The 14,958-nt window shown below is 50.6% G+C and overlaps 2 protein-coding genes across 2 annotated transcripts in view; one reads left to right on the top strand and one right to left on the bottom strand.

Moving 5' to 3' along the window:
• LOC122941515 (peroxisome proliferator-activated receptor gamma coactivator-related protein 1-like) overlaps nucleotides 1–11,410 on the bottom strand; it is a 33,752-nt gene extending 22,342 nt beyond the window's left edge. The window contains 4 exon segments of the mRNA XM_044298830.1: nucleotides 1,780–1,860; nucleotides 1,984–2,136; nucleotides 2,515–2,661; nucleotides 11,274–11,410. Coding sequence (XP_044154765.1) covers nucleotides 1,780–1,860; nucleotides 1,984–2,136; nucleotides 2,515–2,661; nucleotides 11,274–11,354 — 462 coding nt within the window. The 5' untranslated portion in view covers nucleotides 11,355–11,410.
• A 795-nt stretch (nucleotides 11,411–12,205) lies between these two features.
• On the top strand, nucleotides 12,206–13,331 carry LOC122942267 (basic salivary proline-rich protein 3-like). The gene is made up of 2 exons (XM_044299771.1): nucleotides 12,206–12,229; nucleotides 12,654–13,331. The coding sequence occupies exons 1-2, from the start codon at nucleotides 12,206–12,208 to the stop codon at nucleotides 13,329–13,331; spliced, it is 702 nt and encodes a 233-aa protein (XP_044155706.1).
• Nucleotides 13,332–14,958: the final 1,627 nt, after the last annotated feature.

Genomic DNA, 14,958 nt, shown 5'->3' with positions numbered 1-14,958 from the left:
GTATGCAATGCAGGTACACTATCCGTGCGGCTGCCGCGACCGATCCATTCAACTCAGTTCCACACTGCACCTTCCGGATTGCGGACCCATTCAAGTGAATGCAGTGAGCACAAGGCCGATGCCCGCATACTGTGGACCCACTGTTTGCAGGCTGCAGTATGGGCCACGGCCGTGTGCATAGGACCTTAAGCAAATGGCATTTATTGTGTAGAGAAAGTGAATGCAAGGCCCTTACTAATGTTTTGTTATTGTCCATATTGCCTCCTTTGCTGGCTTCAATAATTTTTCCATCACATTATACACGGCTGATATCAAGGGGTTTTGACCACCGCTGCAGCACAGATACAAGGTGGCCGGAATGAGAGCTGCTGCGCATGTGTGCCCCCAACAGTCCCAACCAGAAAGGCCGACTGCTTTTCCTATAGTGTGCAAGCACGACCACCGATGGTGGTCATAACTCCTGGATATGAGAAGCGTATAATGTGATGGAAAAATGCATCCAGCCAGGAAAGGAAGCAATATGGACAATCACAATACATTAGTAAGTGCCTTGTATTAACTTTGGATGCATGATAGATGCCATCTGCTGAAGTGAGAGAACCCCTTTAACCATTTAAAGGGCTTCTAGAATTAGAAAAATAGGAATGCTTTTCTTCTGCAAACAGCTCCACAGTTGTATGTGGGTCGTGTCTGGAACTGCACCTTAGCTCTGTTGAAGTGAATGGCACTAAGCTGCATTACCACCAACAATCAGCAGAAAGGTTTAGAACGGCTTATGAAAGAAAGCAATGTATTTTCTAATCCTGGACAAACCTTTTGACCAGTGTTTCGGTCCTAAATGACTCGGTGAATATTATATCTCTTTATGGAGAGCACCTAAGCGGCGCAAATTATCAAACTCTTTAGCGATTTTGCAGGTGGTGGTTTAATGACTTTTTGCTTAGCCACCAAAATAATTTCTGCACTGATTTCTTGACACATAATGTGTAGAGTTTTTTTTCCAGTTTACACTTATTTATTCTTTGCATTTGCAAATTCACACTGAAAGAGAAGGAATGAATTGGGAGGGTTTGGCTACTTTAGGGGTTTCATCCGTTTTATCTGTATTTCAATAGTCGTTGGCAGAGCTTATCCGCCATGCAATTACATGACCGCAGTGTCCAATTGGGGCCTCCTCTATTCACAGTATAACGGCCATTGAGTGCTACGTAGGCGCTGTCTTCTCCTTGGGGGTCCCTGACTGTCTCCCATTTTCACTAGACTGCAGAAGCTTTAAAGGGAGATGCCGAAAGAAGTTGCTGCAGAGTCAGGGCTTAGGCTACTTTCACACTCGCGTTTGGTGCGGATCCGTTCAGATAATACAACCGTCTGCATCCGTTCAGAACGGATCCGTTTGTATTATCTTTAACATTGCCAAGACGGATCGGTCTTGAACACCATTGAAAGTCAATAGGGGACGGATCCGTTTTCTATTGTGCCAGTGAAAACGGATCCGTCCCCCCATTGACTTACATTGTGTGTCAGAACGGATCCGTTTGGCTCAGTTTCATCCGACGGACACCAAAGCGGAATGGAGACGGAACGGAGGCAAACTGATGCATTCTGAGCGGATCCTTATCCATTCAGAATGCATTAGGGCAAAACTGATCAGTTTTGGACCGCTTGTGAGAGCCCTGAACGGAAAGCCAAAACGCGAGTGTGAAAGTAGACTTACACCATCCGCCTTCAAAAGTCAGTAGACTGTCATACAGGGGTTAAAATACCACTTGTTTTACTCACTTTGTTGGAATTCGCTCTGCGCTGGCCGTCCATTGAGAACATATCTCGATCAGGCGGTGTACGTGACAAACCGAGCAATCTCTGCAAAAAAAACAAAAGCATGAAAATGACCCCCAAAAACCATAGCTAAATAAAAGGGCGCACACAGTAACACGTTTAGACGTTACACCCCTGTATAACCTTCAGGCATACATCTGGACTTACTAAGCTGCCGTCTCGATCCTTGGACGACACCAGGAGTTCTGTATCCGGAATGGTGTCAAATGGGGACATATTCTCATCATCTGCGTTGTCCAGTATCTCTGTGAGAGCGTTCAGCAGAGACAGTTCGTTTTCCTCATCAAAATGATCTTTGTGCTGCAAAAGGAGGTTACAAGGGGTTATACGGGATCACAAAAACAGCTACACATCTACTGGTTGCTTGTGGTACTGCAGCTCAGCCCCGACGACTGCAACGGAGCCGAGCTTCAATACCAGACAAAACAGGGATGGTCGTGGGCGCTGCCATGTTTTTCCAATTTTGGTCCGTTCCTTTAAAAAGTCCAAATATCAAGAACCTCATCCTGACCAGCTTCAAAAATCATGAGCCAAGATATAGGATATCAAATTACCCCAAATTTTATGATCATGTCCTGTGCCCCAAGAAATGCAGCACGTACCACCCGGGAAAAAGATAACCGCCAAAGAAAAAGATCATTGCTGAAGGCCGAATTGTGACAATTCTATGGGTCCTACCTCTGCCTGGGCACCAGGATCGTCAATGATAGAAATGATTGAGTTGTCAATGTATCCATGGAAGGTTCCCAGGATTCCTCCAGCGTCCAGTGACAGAGCGAGATCAGAGAGGCCATGACAGGTCTCATCTTCCTCCAGATCATGGCACTGCAAAACAAGACAGAAAAGGTCAACCGAAACCACTTGTAAGGGACACAAATTGCTTTAATTCAGATTTCTAGCACAATTGTGATCAGGAAAGGACGATATTCTCCGGTCCTGAAGCCAATCTAAATTGAACAGGCAGCAATCAGCAAATTAGCTCTCCTCCAGCGGGAAGAAAACTGCTCCTGCAGGTAACTACCCCGTCAACGTGGACCCACAATGGAGCCTTGAAACACGACCAGGGATTTTAGCCGAGTCTCCATCAAGAACCTAAAGGACTGAACACTGAATTACAGGGTAGAAGCCTATAGATGGCGCAAGAGTTCTCCTCCTCCAGGAAGAGAGCTCATCTTTTCACTACCTGTAAGATTCCCCACAAATGGACAGTAATCAAAACCCCCAAAACTGAAGCTGCTGCAAATTTCTAGGCACATTAGGCTTCATGTGCATCCAAGACGGAGGTTCCGGCAAAATACGCAAATTCCGACACACGCGGAATCTGACGGACCCCCATTATAGTTAATGAGATCTGGAGATTCCGGTATTCTACGCCTATGCCGGAAAAGATAAAAGGCGTCTATGCAGAGGTGTAAGCAAGGTAGCCCCTGAGTCTATGACAGTCCAAGCTATGCACATTATTATTAAAGGGGTGGTCTAATCAAATATAAACAGTGAGTCACAACCACGCTTTAAGAATTTTTTTTATCTCATCCCCTTCAGTGTCACTGTATACGTTTGCAGGTTTTCAGTAAAACTAGTGCGGCCGGACACCAAATCGCTGAGCCGCCGCAGGTCCAGAGGCCACTACAGTGGAGTTGTATTACATCCGGCTATATAAATGAATGCCCATCCAGGCTTTTTGGATGTAGTCCACCTGAGCCGGATTTTTTTTATTTTTTTTACTTTTTTGGGTTCAATGCACTTACACAAAGCAGGTGCGAGAAGAGTTGTGCTCCTTTTGATGCCAAGGAGTGATAACCGTCTGCCGGGCGTAAAGGGAAAGTAAACGCAACTCTGTAGTAAGAACGCCACACAGGTCAGACAGCAAGCAGAGGAGGTAATGCGCCGCATGTGCCTCATACGCGGAGGGGGGATATGGATATATGAGAGCTGTGCTGTGGAACTTTTGGAAGACTTACGCCCCCATCTACAGGATTTGCACTAAACTCAGGCACTTCCCAGGACTGTCAGAACCGCGATAATGCTTGCATACAACGCCATGCAACACAGCCATATGGCGGTCACATGACACCGCCATGTACGTTTCCAATCCAGTTCTTGGGAGATTTTTCCTAAGGAAACGGACAGGGAATCGAAATTAGCCAATCATAACTGGTTATCCAGTAGCCATTCCCAGCGGCCGACGCTCGCCATCTTGTCACACGCCGTTAGTTATTACCATGTGAGCCCGCAGAGAGGATGGGAAGAAAGCTGCGTTGTTTTTCCAGTCAAATAAGACATGTGAACATTTCTTTGTCTTCGCGCATGGCATCTAATATTCACCCCATGGGCGAGGCTTGAGGAGCCCAAATTCTAGTCACACTAAACGTGTGCGCTGCGTATGACATACGGAAGATAACATACAACGCGCCGAGCGCCACAAGTTTCTTCCCATCCTCAAATCGCTGGAAATTCCTCCAAACAAAAAATAAAACGTATCACTCCTGTGGACAAAGGTCGCGGATTGTGCGCCGGCGGGATCCTTGCAGGGACAAGGCGCAATTCTATAGCTTGCTGACCTTTGCTCAGCAACAAATTAGACCAAGTCCTTAAAGCGGTTGTCCCACAAAAACAAAAACTACATTTTTCTTGCCAGGACCTGGACCTGAATACTTTTGGAATTGCATGTAATTAAACATTTAGTATCGCCATTTAGAATTCAATATAATGTATCTGTATAGCGCCACCTGCTGTCTGTCCTTTTCCTTACATCTCTGTCCACCTCACTGAGGTGGTCGCACATGCTTACTTCTATCTTTCATCTGTTAGAAGCAGTTACAGGACACAGCTCCTGAGCTGTGATAGGAGGAGAGCTGCAGAAGAAGGGACACACCCTGAGCTGTCAGCTTGAAGAGAATCTAGCAGTGCTATTGGAGCAATGAATGAGGAGATCTCTGGATCCATGTGAGGTACAGGACTGGATCTAGCTTTGTTAGATTGTCGTGTACCAATTCTCATTATTTCCACATTAATCATAGGATAACCCCTTTAAAGAGGACCTGTCCCCTCTCCTGACGCCTTTTTCAATAGCTTCATGCATCCCCCATGTAATAACAATTCTGGAGCATCTATTCTTATGGCTGTGTTGTACCATTCCTCTATTCTTTCTACTAGAAGTTATGAATAAATTGCTAGCAGTCTGCAGTAAGGGTACAGAGGGGAGGTAACCAGTGGGGTACACCCCCCCCCCCCCCCGACTGGTAACTCCCCTCTGTACCTTTACTGCAGACTGCTAGCAATTTCTTCATAACTTCTAGCAGGAATAATAGAGGAATGGCACAACACAGAGCCATAAGAATAGATGCTCCAGAATTGTTATTACATGGGGGATGCATGAAGCGATTAAAACAGGCATGTCAGGAGAGAGGACAGGTCCTCCAAGAAAATTACTAATCTTAAAAAATAGCCGTGATACAAGACTGTACACTAATGCCTCAGACACAATCTAACTAAATGTTACCATACAGATGGGTTTCAGCATGAGAAGGCCTATATACTGTTCATCCCCCACCCTAGGTTTTTAGGACAGGACGCAGCTGTATGATACAGATACTTCCCGTCAGCCATACTGACTCTCACGGGGCACATTTCTCCTGTCACTGACACCCATACAGCTCGTCCCATTAAAGGGCTATTCCCATCACAAACAACAGGGGCATATCTCTAGGGTATGCCCCCATTGTCTGATAGGTGCAGGTCCCACTTCTGGAACCCGCAACTACAATGAGAACGGATCGGGGAAATGAACGGAGGGCGCACTGCGCATGCACATACTGGCCCTATATTCCTTTCTATGGGGCCGCCAAAAATAGCCGAGCCAGCCCATAAAAAAATGAATGGGAGCAGGGGTGCGTGCGTGGTGCGCTCCCATTCGCTTCTATGGGAGCAGCGCTTGGTGGACGGACCACGGGGTCCTCCAGCCACAGCTCTCCCCGCTCCGTTCTCGTAGCGATATGCCCCCATTGTCTGATGGGAATACCCCTTTAACTCCCCCACTACCACGCCTTTCATTTGTAAAACAGACCAGGCTGATTTAAGAACAGCCACGGACACGGGGTCATGTACTATCCAGAATTCTGCCTATATTAGGCATGGAGCGGGCGGCGAAGGGGACAGGCTGGCAGGCCCATCTCATTCATAATTTTCTACACCTGAACTAGCGCTGGAAACGCCAAAGTTACGTAGAGGCCTGCGCCTCTCCATAACTCCACCGCCAGCGCAGAGTTAGCAAGATCAGTGTCTAAAACGTAGTCTTCAATAACGACCCCCACACAGTTCCTGTTCTGCTCCACCTCGTGGATGTTCAGCAGGACTCCTCAAGAGGCTTAAAACCTCCGAATTCCAATTCGGGGGCTGGATGCAAATTTAACCCTTCAGAGGACGCTCCCAGATCACGATTGATCCAGACTTATATTTTACAAGACGATCCACTGCAGAAATCCCAGGCTGACACTTGGACGTCTGCCACAGAACGGGCGTGCTCTTTCTCCTTGCAGATTATTTTTTTTTCCCGCAGCACAAACAGAAATCCGCAATTATTTTACTAGCACACGAATGAGGTGTTGTACATCCCGTTCGTCTGCACTGGAGGTGGCAGCGAGGTGCAGGACCCCAGCCTAAACATGTGGACATACCCCAATATGAGATAGCCAATGACCCCCTTAGGGCTCATGCACACAAATGTATGCCGTATGTCCGTTCCGCGAAAAAGATAGAGCATGTCGTATATCTGTCCGTTTTGCGGATAAGCATAGGCATTGTTACAATGAATCTGCAAAAAATACAAAAAACGGATGCAACGCGGACGTATGCATGAGCCCTAATAAGAGCCTATCATCCAGTTGAATCTAAACTTATAACATCCTGTTGCTCAGAATAAGGCCTCATGCACACGACCGTTGTGTGTTTTGCGATCCGCAAAACGCAGATTGCAGAACGGCACGGACAGCCATTGATATAAATGCCTTTTCTTGTCCGCAAAACGGACAATAGGACAGGTTATGTTTTTTTTTCCGGACCACGAAACGGAGCGACGGATGCGGAGAGCACACGGAATGTGTTCATGGCGGCGTCATGACTGACAACTGCTGGCCGTGCGATGGTACGATAATACCGCCTGTTTTCACGCCAACCAACCTCTCCGCTCACCCCTACTCCTTTCAGGTCGCTTGCAACTTTCTTTTCCATAGAGAAGCGTTGCACAAGTCGCCGTCTGCATCGCCCCCGCAGTGCCCTAGCCTAAAAGCGGGGCATCCCTTTAAATATGTAGCAACAGGCAAGCCCGAAAACTAGAATCCTAGGACTGAGCCGGTGATTCACTCCTTAGTCGTCAGTGATTCATCGCTTCTTCAACTGTTACAATGAAATGACTCGGGAAATAATTCTTACGGTCTGACATTAGACGCTATAGGGTTTAACCTTAAAGGGGTTGTCTCGTCTCAGACACTGGTGGCACACCGCTAGGACAGGGATCAGCAACCTCCGGCACGCCAAGTGTTGTGAAACTACATCTCCCATCATGCACACCTGCAGGGGTGGCGCTGCAGGCTGACCCAGATAACTGGAGAGACACCTAACAAATGGGGATTATTCGAAGCTAGCCCTGGAGAGGTATTCCTAACCCGGACTATCCATGGGTATGCTACAAGCGTCCACCCGCACCCATCCCTGACCCACCCGATGTGCGCACCTCCCTCCTATGAAAGTCACAGGAAAACACTTTACACAAATTATTTTTTTCCTAAACAAAAAATAGTTAAGGGGAAAAAAATATAATAAAAAAAATAAAAAAGCGATTCTGAGCACCAAAGATTACCTAATCCGCGCAGCTGCGACTCAGGTACACGACAGGTTAACTGATGTCAACAAGCCGTGTGGGAGAAACTCCGCACAGACCACATGTCTCCGCAGCAGCGATGTGTACACACGGATCCCGTCCCTCAGACCGCCAACACCGGACGGGAAGAACCCGTAGAGCGCAGCAGTCTGCCGCCAGCTCCAGACACGTGGGACCCCCGCTCCACAGCGCCCCCCTCACGACCAACCACAACATATGGAAAGTGGCGTCCTGCACCGCCCTCATACACGTGTGCGCGCCCGCCCAGAGAACAGAACAACAACTCTCATCATCATCACTGGAACACCACACATCTGTGACGATCTCAAAATCTAAGGGGAAAAAAAAATAGAAAGCGACCGCAGCGCCAACTGGGATAGCGCCACTGTGGAGCTGCTGCTGAACTACAACTCCCAGCGTGCCTGGACAGCCAACATGAAAGATTTTACTTTTATAAGAGCTGAAGAGCGCTACTGTAATGTGTGAGGTCGGCCATAGAGGTGAGATGTCCCGATCACAGGCGGGGGACTTACTAAGAAAAATGCGCCAAAAACCGGCGCATGCTGCGCCAAACTCCTATTTTACACACCTACCCGCAGTAAGATGCAAAATACGCCAAATGTACTCAATCCGGTCACTTTTTCTTTTAGCTGATAAGTACTGAGGTAATTGACCGCCTGCCGTGAGTGGCACCAGCTTTACCGCGCCACGAGTACCGTTTTCACGTCATTTTGATAGCCCCGCGTCTGCTGCAAGACGCACGTGGCTGGTATCCGTGTTTTGCGAATGCGCAAAACGCACGCGGCAGTCTGAAGAAGCCCTAAAAGGTGAGACATATGGAAGTCTAAACTGATAAAACCATGCGCCTCACATTAGTAGTGACCCCACCAAGTACCGCCTCACGTAATGGACAACATGGGGTTAATGCATGAGGTACATGATGGAGTCACCTCTATGTGCCTCACATTCATAGTAAATAACCCCATCATGTATCATATTAACCCCGTGTGGCCCATTATGTGAGGAGGTACATGATGGGGTCACTTACTATTAATCTATCAGCAGATTTGCACCTATGACACTGGCTGAACCGTTTTACTATATGCAAATGAGCCTTTAGGAGCAAAGGGGGCGTTACCATTACACCTAGAGGCTCTGCTCTCTCTGCTTTGATTGACAGGTCCAGGTGCGACATCATTTTGACTGCCTGCTCCTGTCAAAGTGCAGAGGACGCTGCAGTTGCAGAGAGAGAGAGCTGATCCTCTAGGTGCAATGGTAACGCCCCCTTTGCTCCTAGAGGCTCATTTGCATATATCAAAACTTAATTTTTCTCAGCGATGAGGCCACATATGGACATGGGACCAACGCAGATGTCTGCAGCTGCCAAGTGCACATGTAACAGGTCAGCCAGTGTCAGAGGTACAAAACTGCTGACAGATGCCCTTTAATATGAGGCACATGGAGGTACTGAGGTACTAACACCATGTGCCTCACAATAACAGACCGCAGAGTCTCCATGAAGCACAGACCTCCGTCACCTGCTCCTGAGGAAATCTCCACATAAACACAGTAGGTAACTTCTTCCGCAGCAAGACTCCTCCAGGAGGCTCACAGGATAAACAGCCTATGATGACATCACCAAAGATGTTACTGGTCACATGGCGATGATGTCATCACAGGTCCTGTATTCTACCAGCATTCTCCGATTGGAATTGATGCTAAACTACACAATATTGAAGTGGGTAAACCTGGTACCAAACCGAGCACTATCATGTCTTTTATACCCAGTGCAACCCTTAGCCAGAGTGGACATCTGCCAGACCCCCATGACGACGTCTCCATCTTCCATCAGGAAGGGGATGATATCAGGTGGACAACCCCTTTAAATTCAAGGCTGGACAGCTCCCAGGTCCGCAATGCAATTTACTACTGACGTCTCTGGACCTGGAGGGGTTCACCACCACCCACAAACAACGCTCCCCTGGTCCCGTGATGAGTGGGGGTCCCACCGTTCGGATCCCCACAGTCTAATAGTTCCCCGGATTCGGCTGCTGCTAGGACGGTCATGGACGTGAAGTTATAGAAAGAGATTACAGACTGGGAAGAGGGGGGAGGCGCGGCTGCAGGTAGTCAATTACCAGGGAGATTTCTACTACTGAGGAGCTGGATGCTGGGGGTTATAGTCTATTATGGGGGTGGGGCAGATTATGCACATTAGTTTTATAGCTATGGGGGCGGGGGGTGTCACACTATAATTAGTCTGGAAAACAGCGTGCGGGGCATTAGTGTGAATACTTGGGGGAGGGAGGGATATGAAGTCAAAGTATTAAGAGTCCGAAGGGGTGGGGGCAGGGAAGTCCTAAAAAGTTAAAGTATTACAGGTGGGGGAGGGGGCAGACAGCATTATAAAAAGGGTATTATAAAATATGAATTACCAGGAGCTGTGCATTAGCAGTGGGAATAACAGGAGGATAAAGTATTGCAGATCAGGAACAGTGCATTATCAGTGGGAATAATAATAGGCAAGGAATGGTGCGTTATTAGTGGGAATACGAGGATATTAAAAAAAATATTAAAAAAAACAAGAGTGGTGCATTAGTGGGAATAACAAGAGGAGAGTATTACAGACCAGAGATGGTGCACTATTAGTGGGAATAACATAAGGATAAAGTATTAAAGACCAAGCGTGGCACATTAGTGGGAATAATATAGGGATACAGTATTACAGAGCAGGCGTGGTGCACTACTAGTGGGAATAATATAGGGATACAGTATTACAGAGCAGGCGTGGTGCACTACTAGTGGGAATAACATAGGGATACGGTATTACAGAGCAGACGTGGTGCACTACTAGTGGGAATAATATAGGGATACAGTATTACAGAGCAGGCGTGGTGCACTACTAGTGGGAATAATATAGGGATACAGTATTACAGAGCAGGCGTGGTGCACTACTAGTGGGAATAATATAGGGATACAGTATTACAGAGCAGGCGTGGTGCACTACTAGTGGGAATAACATAGGGATAAAGTATTACAGAGCAGACGTGGTGCACTACTAGTGGGAATAATATAGGGATACAGTATTACAGAGCAGGCGTGGTGCACTACTAGTGGGAATACTATAGGGATACAGTATTACAGAGCAGACGTGGTGCACTACTAGTGGGAATACTATAGGGATACAGTATTACAGAGCAGACGTGGTGCACTACTAGTGGGAATAATCAGGGGATAGGATAAAGTGCTGCAGGTGTGCGGGGCCGGCAGCGTGCACCCCGCCGGCTGTTCTCGGGGCGTCTCCTCCCGTCCCGGGCTGCACCGTCTCCACATGTGGCCGGCCTCCAGCACGGGCGGCCCCGGCACCAGGCGCACAGAGCAGCCGCGGTGTGAGGCGGTGTCAGCGGCGAGCCTCCCCGGCCGGGCCCCGGCACACACACGCGTGTCTCTCCCATCCACGTGTCACAGGCAGCCGGCTCCAGCAGCGCCCCGCGCCTCTCACAGCGGCCGCCCCGGGTCCGGAGCAGCTCAGCAGGCTGCCGCCTTCCTAGCGCCGTACCTGGAGAGGGCCACAAGCGGTGAAGAGCTCCATTCCTCCGATGGTTAACGTCTCCTCGCCCGTTCCCCACCGCGCCGCCATCTTGGCCCCTGAGTTCCGAGCCGGCAGCAGCAGAGCCGTCCGGGAACACGTGGTGCTTGCCGCATGGGAGGGGGCGGGGCCAGACGTCAGCCACTGCCAGGACTAGAGCAACTAGGAGGGGGAGGCGGCCATCTTGGTGGTGGCAGACAGGATCACGAGAACTTCGATGTGAAGGAATTTTCTGAGTTGTAATCTAGTAATACAGTCATGACGGGAACGAGATGCCCGGAAACTATATGTATATGTTCTGTAATGATTACTGCTGCAATTAATTAGTAACCACCAGGAACGTTCAGAACAAGACAGCCATAGTGACCCCATAAGACTGACAACGACACTGCCCCCTTAAGACAGCCACAGTTCCCCCTAAGAGAGTGACATCCACAGTGTCCTCATAAGTGTCGTCCACAGCGCCCCCATAACAGCGTCGTCCACAGCGCCCCCATAACAGCGTCGTCCACAGCGCCCCCATAACAGTGTCGTCCACAGTGGCAGTGCCCCCATAACAGTGACATCCACAGTGCCCCCATAACAGTGTGTCCAAAGCGCCCCCATAACAGTGTCGTCCACAGCGCCCCCATAACAGTGTCGTCCACAGTGCCCCCATAACAGTGACATCCACAGTGCCCCATAACAGTGTCGTCCACAGTGCCCCCATAACAGTGTCGTCCACAGTGCCCCCATAACAGTGACGTCCACAGTGCCCCCATAACAGTGTCATCCACAGTGCCCCCATAACAGTGACGTCCACAGTGCCCCCATAACAGTGGCGTCCACAGCGCCCCCATAACAGTGTCATCCACAGTGCCCATCACTGAGGACAGTGCGAATAACATCTCACATTATAAAGCATGTGGGGGAGGCTGGCTGGGGAGGTAGGTGACCGACCACCTGTCCAATGATGACCATTTGCTGTAGGACATTGTCACATTCAGAGCTGTCAGTCAACATTCAAGTCCTGGTCACAGGGAGCTGCCGCCTCCTCTACTGCCTCCATGGAAGGGAAGCTGAGCCTGTCAGGGGGTCCGAGCTGCGGGGCTGAGCTTGTCAGGGGGTCCGAGCTGCGGGGCTGAGCCCGTCAGGGGGTCCGAGCTGCGGGGCTGAGCCCGTCAGGGGGTCCGAGCTGCGGGGCTGAGCCCGTCAGGGGGTCCGAGCTGCGGGGCTGAGCCCGTCAGGGGGTCCGAGCTGCGGGCCTGAGCCCGTCAGGGGGTCCGAGCTGCGGGCCTGAGCCCGTCAGGGGGTCCGAGCTGCGGGCCTGAGCCCGTCAGGGGGTCCGAGCTGCGGGCCTGAGCCCGTCAGGGGGTCCGAGCTGCGGGCCTGAGCCCGTCAGGGGGTCCGAGCTGCGGGGCCGAGCCCGTCAGGGGGTCCGAGCTGCGGGGCCGAGCCCGTCAGGGGGTCCTAGCTGCGGGGCCGAGCCCGTCAGGGGGTCCGAGCTGCGGGGCCGAGCCCGTCAGGGGGTCCGAGCTGCGGGGCCGAGCCCGTCAGGGGGTCCGAGCTGTGGGGCCGAGCCCGTCAGGGGGTCCGAGCTGCGGGGCCGAGCCCGTCAGGGGGTCCGAGCTGCGGGGCCGAGCCCGTCAGGGGGTCCGAGCTGCGGGGCCGAGCCCGTCAGGGGGTCCGAGCCCGTCAGGGGGTCCGAGCTGTGGGGCCGAGCCCGTCAGGGGGTCCGAGCTGCGGGGCCGAGCCCGTCAGGGGGGCCGAGCCCGTCAGGGGGTCCGAGCTGCGGGGCCGAGCCCGTCAGGGGGTCCGAGCTGCGGGGCCGAGCCCGTCAGGGGGTCCGAGCTGCGGGGCCGAGCCCGTCAGGGGGTCCGAGCTGCGGGGCCGAGCCCGTCAGGGGGTCCGAGCTGCGGGGCCGAGCCCGTCAGGGGGTCCGAGCTGCGGGGCCGAGCCCGTCAGGGGGTCCGAGCTGCGGGGCCGAGCCCGTCAGGGGGTCTGAGCTGTGGGGCTGAGCCCGTCAGGGGGTCTGAGCTGTGGGCCTGAGCCCGTCAGGGGGTCCGAGCTGTGGGCCTGAGCCCGTCAGGGGGTCCGAGCTGTACAGAGCCGTAAACTATCACAACCTAACATAAAACCCCATAACCATAGCTCGTTTCCAGAGTAACTTGTGTGAAGCCGCCTGATAAGGTGAAGGCGTTTTCTGGATTATTGCTAAAAATTAGTCGTTTTTCACCACATAGTTTTACGTTACACGGACTTCCTATGGGTCTATATCACCTGTAGGTGCCTCCACCATGTACAATGCAGCGGTGGTGCGATGGGAGAAGAAGCTGTAATTACACCGCCCGGCCGCTACAACCCAGACGCCGTAGCTTTTAAAATCCGCACTGTGTCAATTATTTGGGCGGCTCCGTGGCCGATGTATTGTGGGTTTCCCTCCGTGTGTCCCAGTGATTCCCCATTGTGGACTCTGCTCATTTTGCAGGAGTGTACAGCATTGTACTGATTTATAATACTGTGTGTCTCTGCATGGCCTTACTGACAGTGGCATTTCAGTACGGCTCTGCAGATACAGGCCACGCAGAGACACACAGCATTATAAATCCTAATACTGTGTTCTTCTGCAACACGAGCAGTGTCCACAACGGGGAATCACGCTCACACACGAAGCGTGATTTCCGCACAGGACACGCTCGTCTGAAAGAGGCTTTTGGGTACAACCACACAGAGCGGTCGTGTTGCGGTGGCAACGTAACCGTGCGGAGGTCAAGTACCAGGCAGCCGTACTAGCCTCTGATTAAAATGAGACCACGCGGTTTAGTCGGTCTGCATTGTTAATGGCCACGCAGTATTGAAGGTGCCGCAATTAACAACGCAGACCAACTAATCAGTGCAGTCTCAGTTTAATCAGAGCCCGCTGCGGCCAATATGTGCATGCAGTACTCGACCACAGGCATTGTTAGAATGGATCCGCAAAAAAACGGACGTCACATCGATGTCATCCGTTTTTGTTTTTTGCAGATCCAAAATACATACGGTCGTGTGAATGAGCCCTAACTCTGTATATATTTTACATGTAAATTTGAAAATAATAGAGATTTACGAAACAAAATTTCAAAACAAATGGATACATTTTCTGCGCCAAATAGTAACGTCAAATATACATGGTGCAGCGGGAGCCGTAAACATGCAAAAAGACAACGGCCGTGATGCGTCTGAAATCTGTCTAAAAAGTGGCACAAATTGGAGCAACTGGGGTATCTACACTTTTTACTGAAAGGGGAGGGGCTGATTGGAAAGGGGCGGACCTTGCCGATAAGTGGGTGCGATCTAAGGGCACTTTCACACTTGCGTTGCTGGAACTGCCTGCCGGACCCGGCAATCTGTATGCAAACAGATCCTATTTGTAGATGGATCCGGATGCGGATCCATCTCACAAATGCATTGCAATACCGGATCCGTCTCTCCGGTGTCATGCGGAAAAACGGATCCGGTATTTATTATTTTCACATTTTTAAAGGTCTGCACATGCGCAGAGCGGAAAAACGGATCCCTCAATGCGGCACTAATACATTTCAATGGATCTGGCGTTCTGTAATTTTGGACGGAGAGAAAAATGCAGCACGCTGCGGTTTTTTTCTCCGTCCAAATACTGTGAAAGGACTGAACTGAT

Source organism: Bufo gargarizans, chromosome 6 (assembly GCF_014858855.1).
Source record: "Bufo gargarizans isolate SCDJY-AF-19 chromosome 6, ASM1485885v1, whole genome shotgun sequence".
NCBI classification, from domain to species: Eukaryota; Metazoa; Chordata; class Amphibia; order Anura; family Bufonidae; genus Bufo; species Bufo gargarizans.
This window is presented reverse-complemented; position numbering and strand designations above follow the sequence as displayed.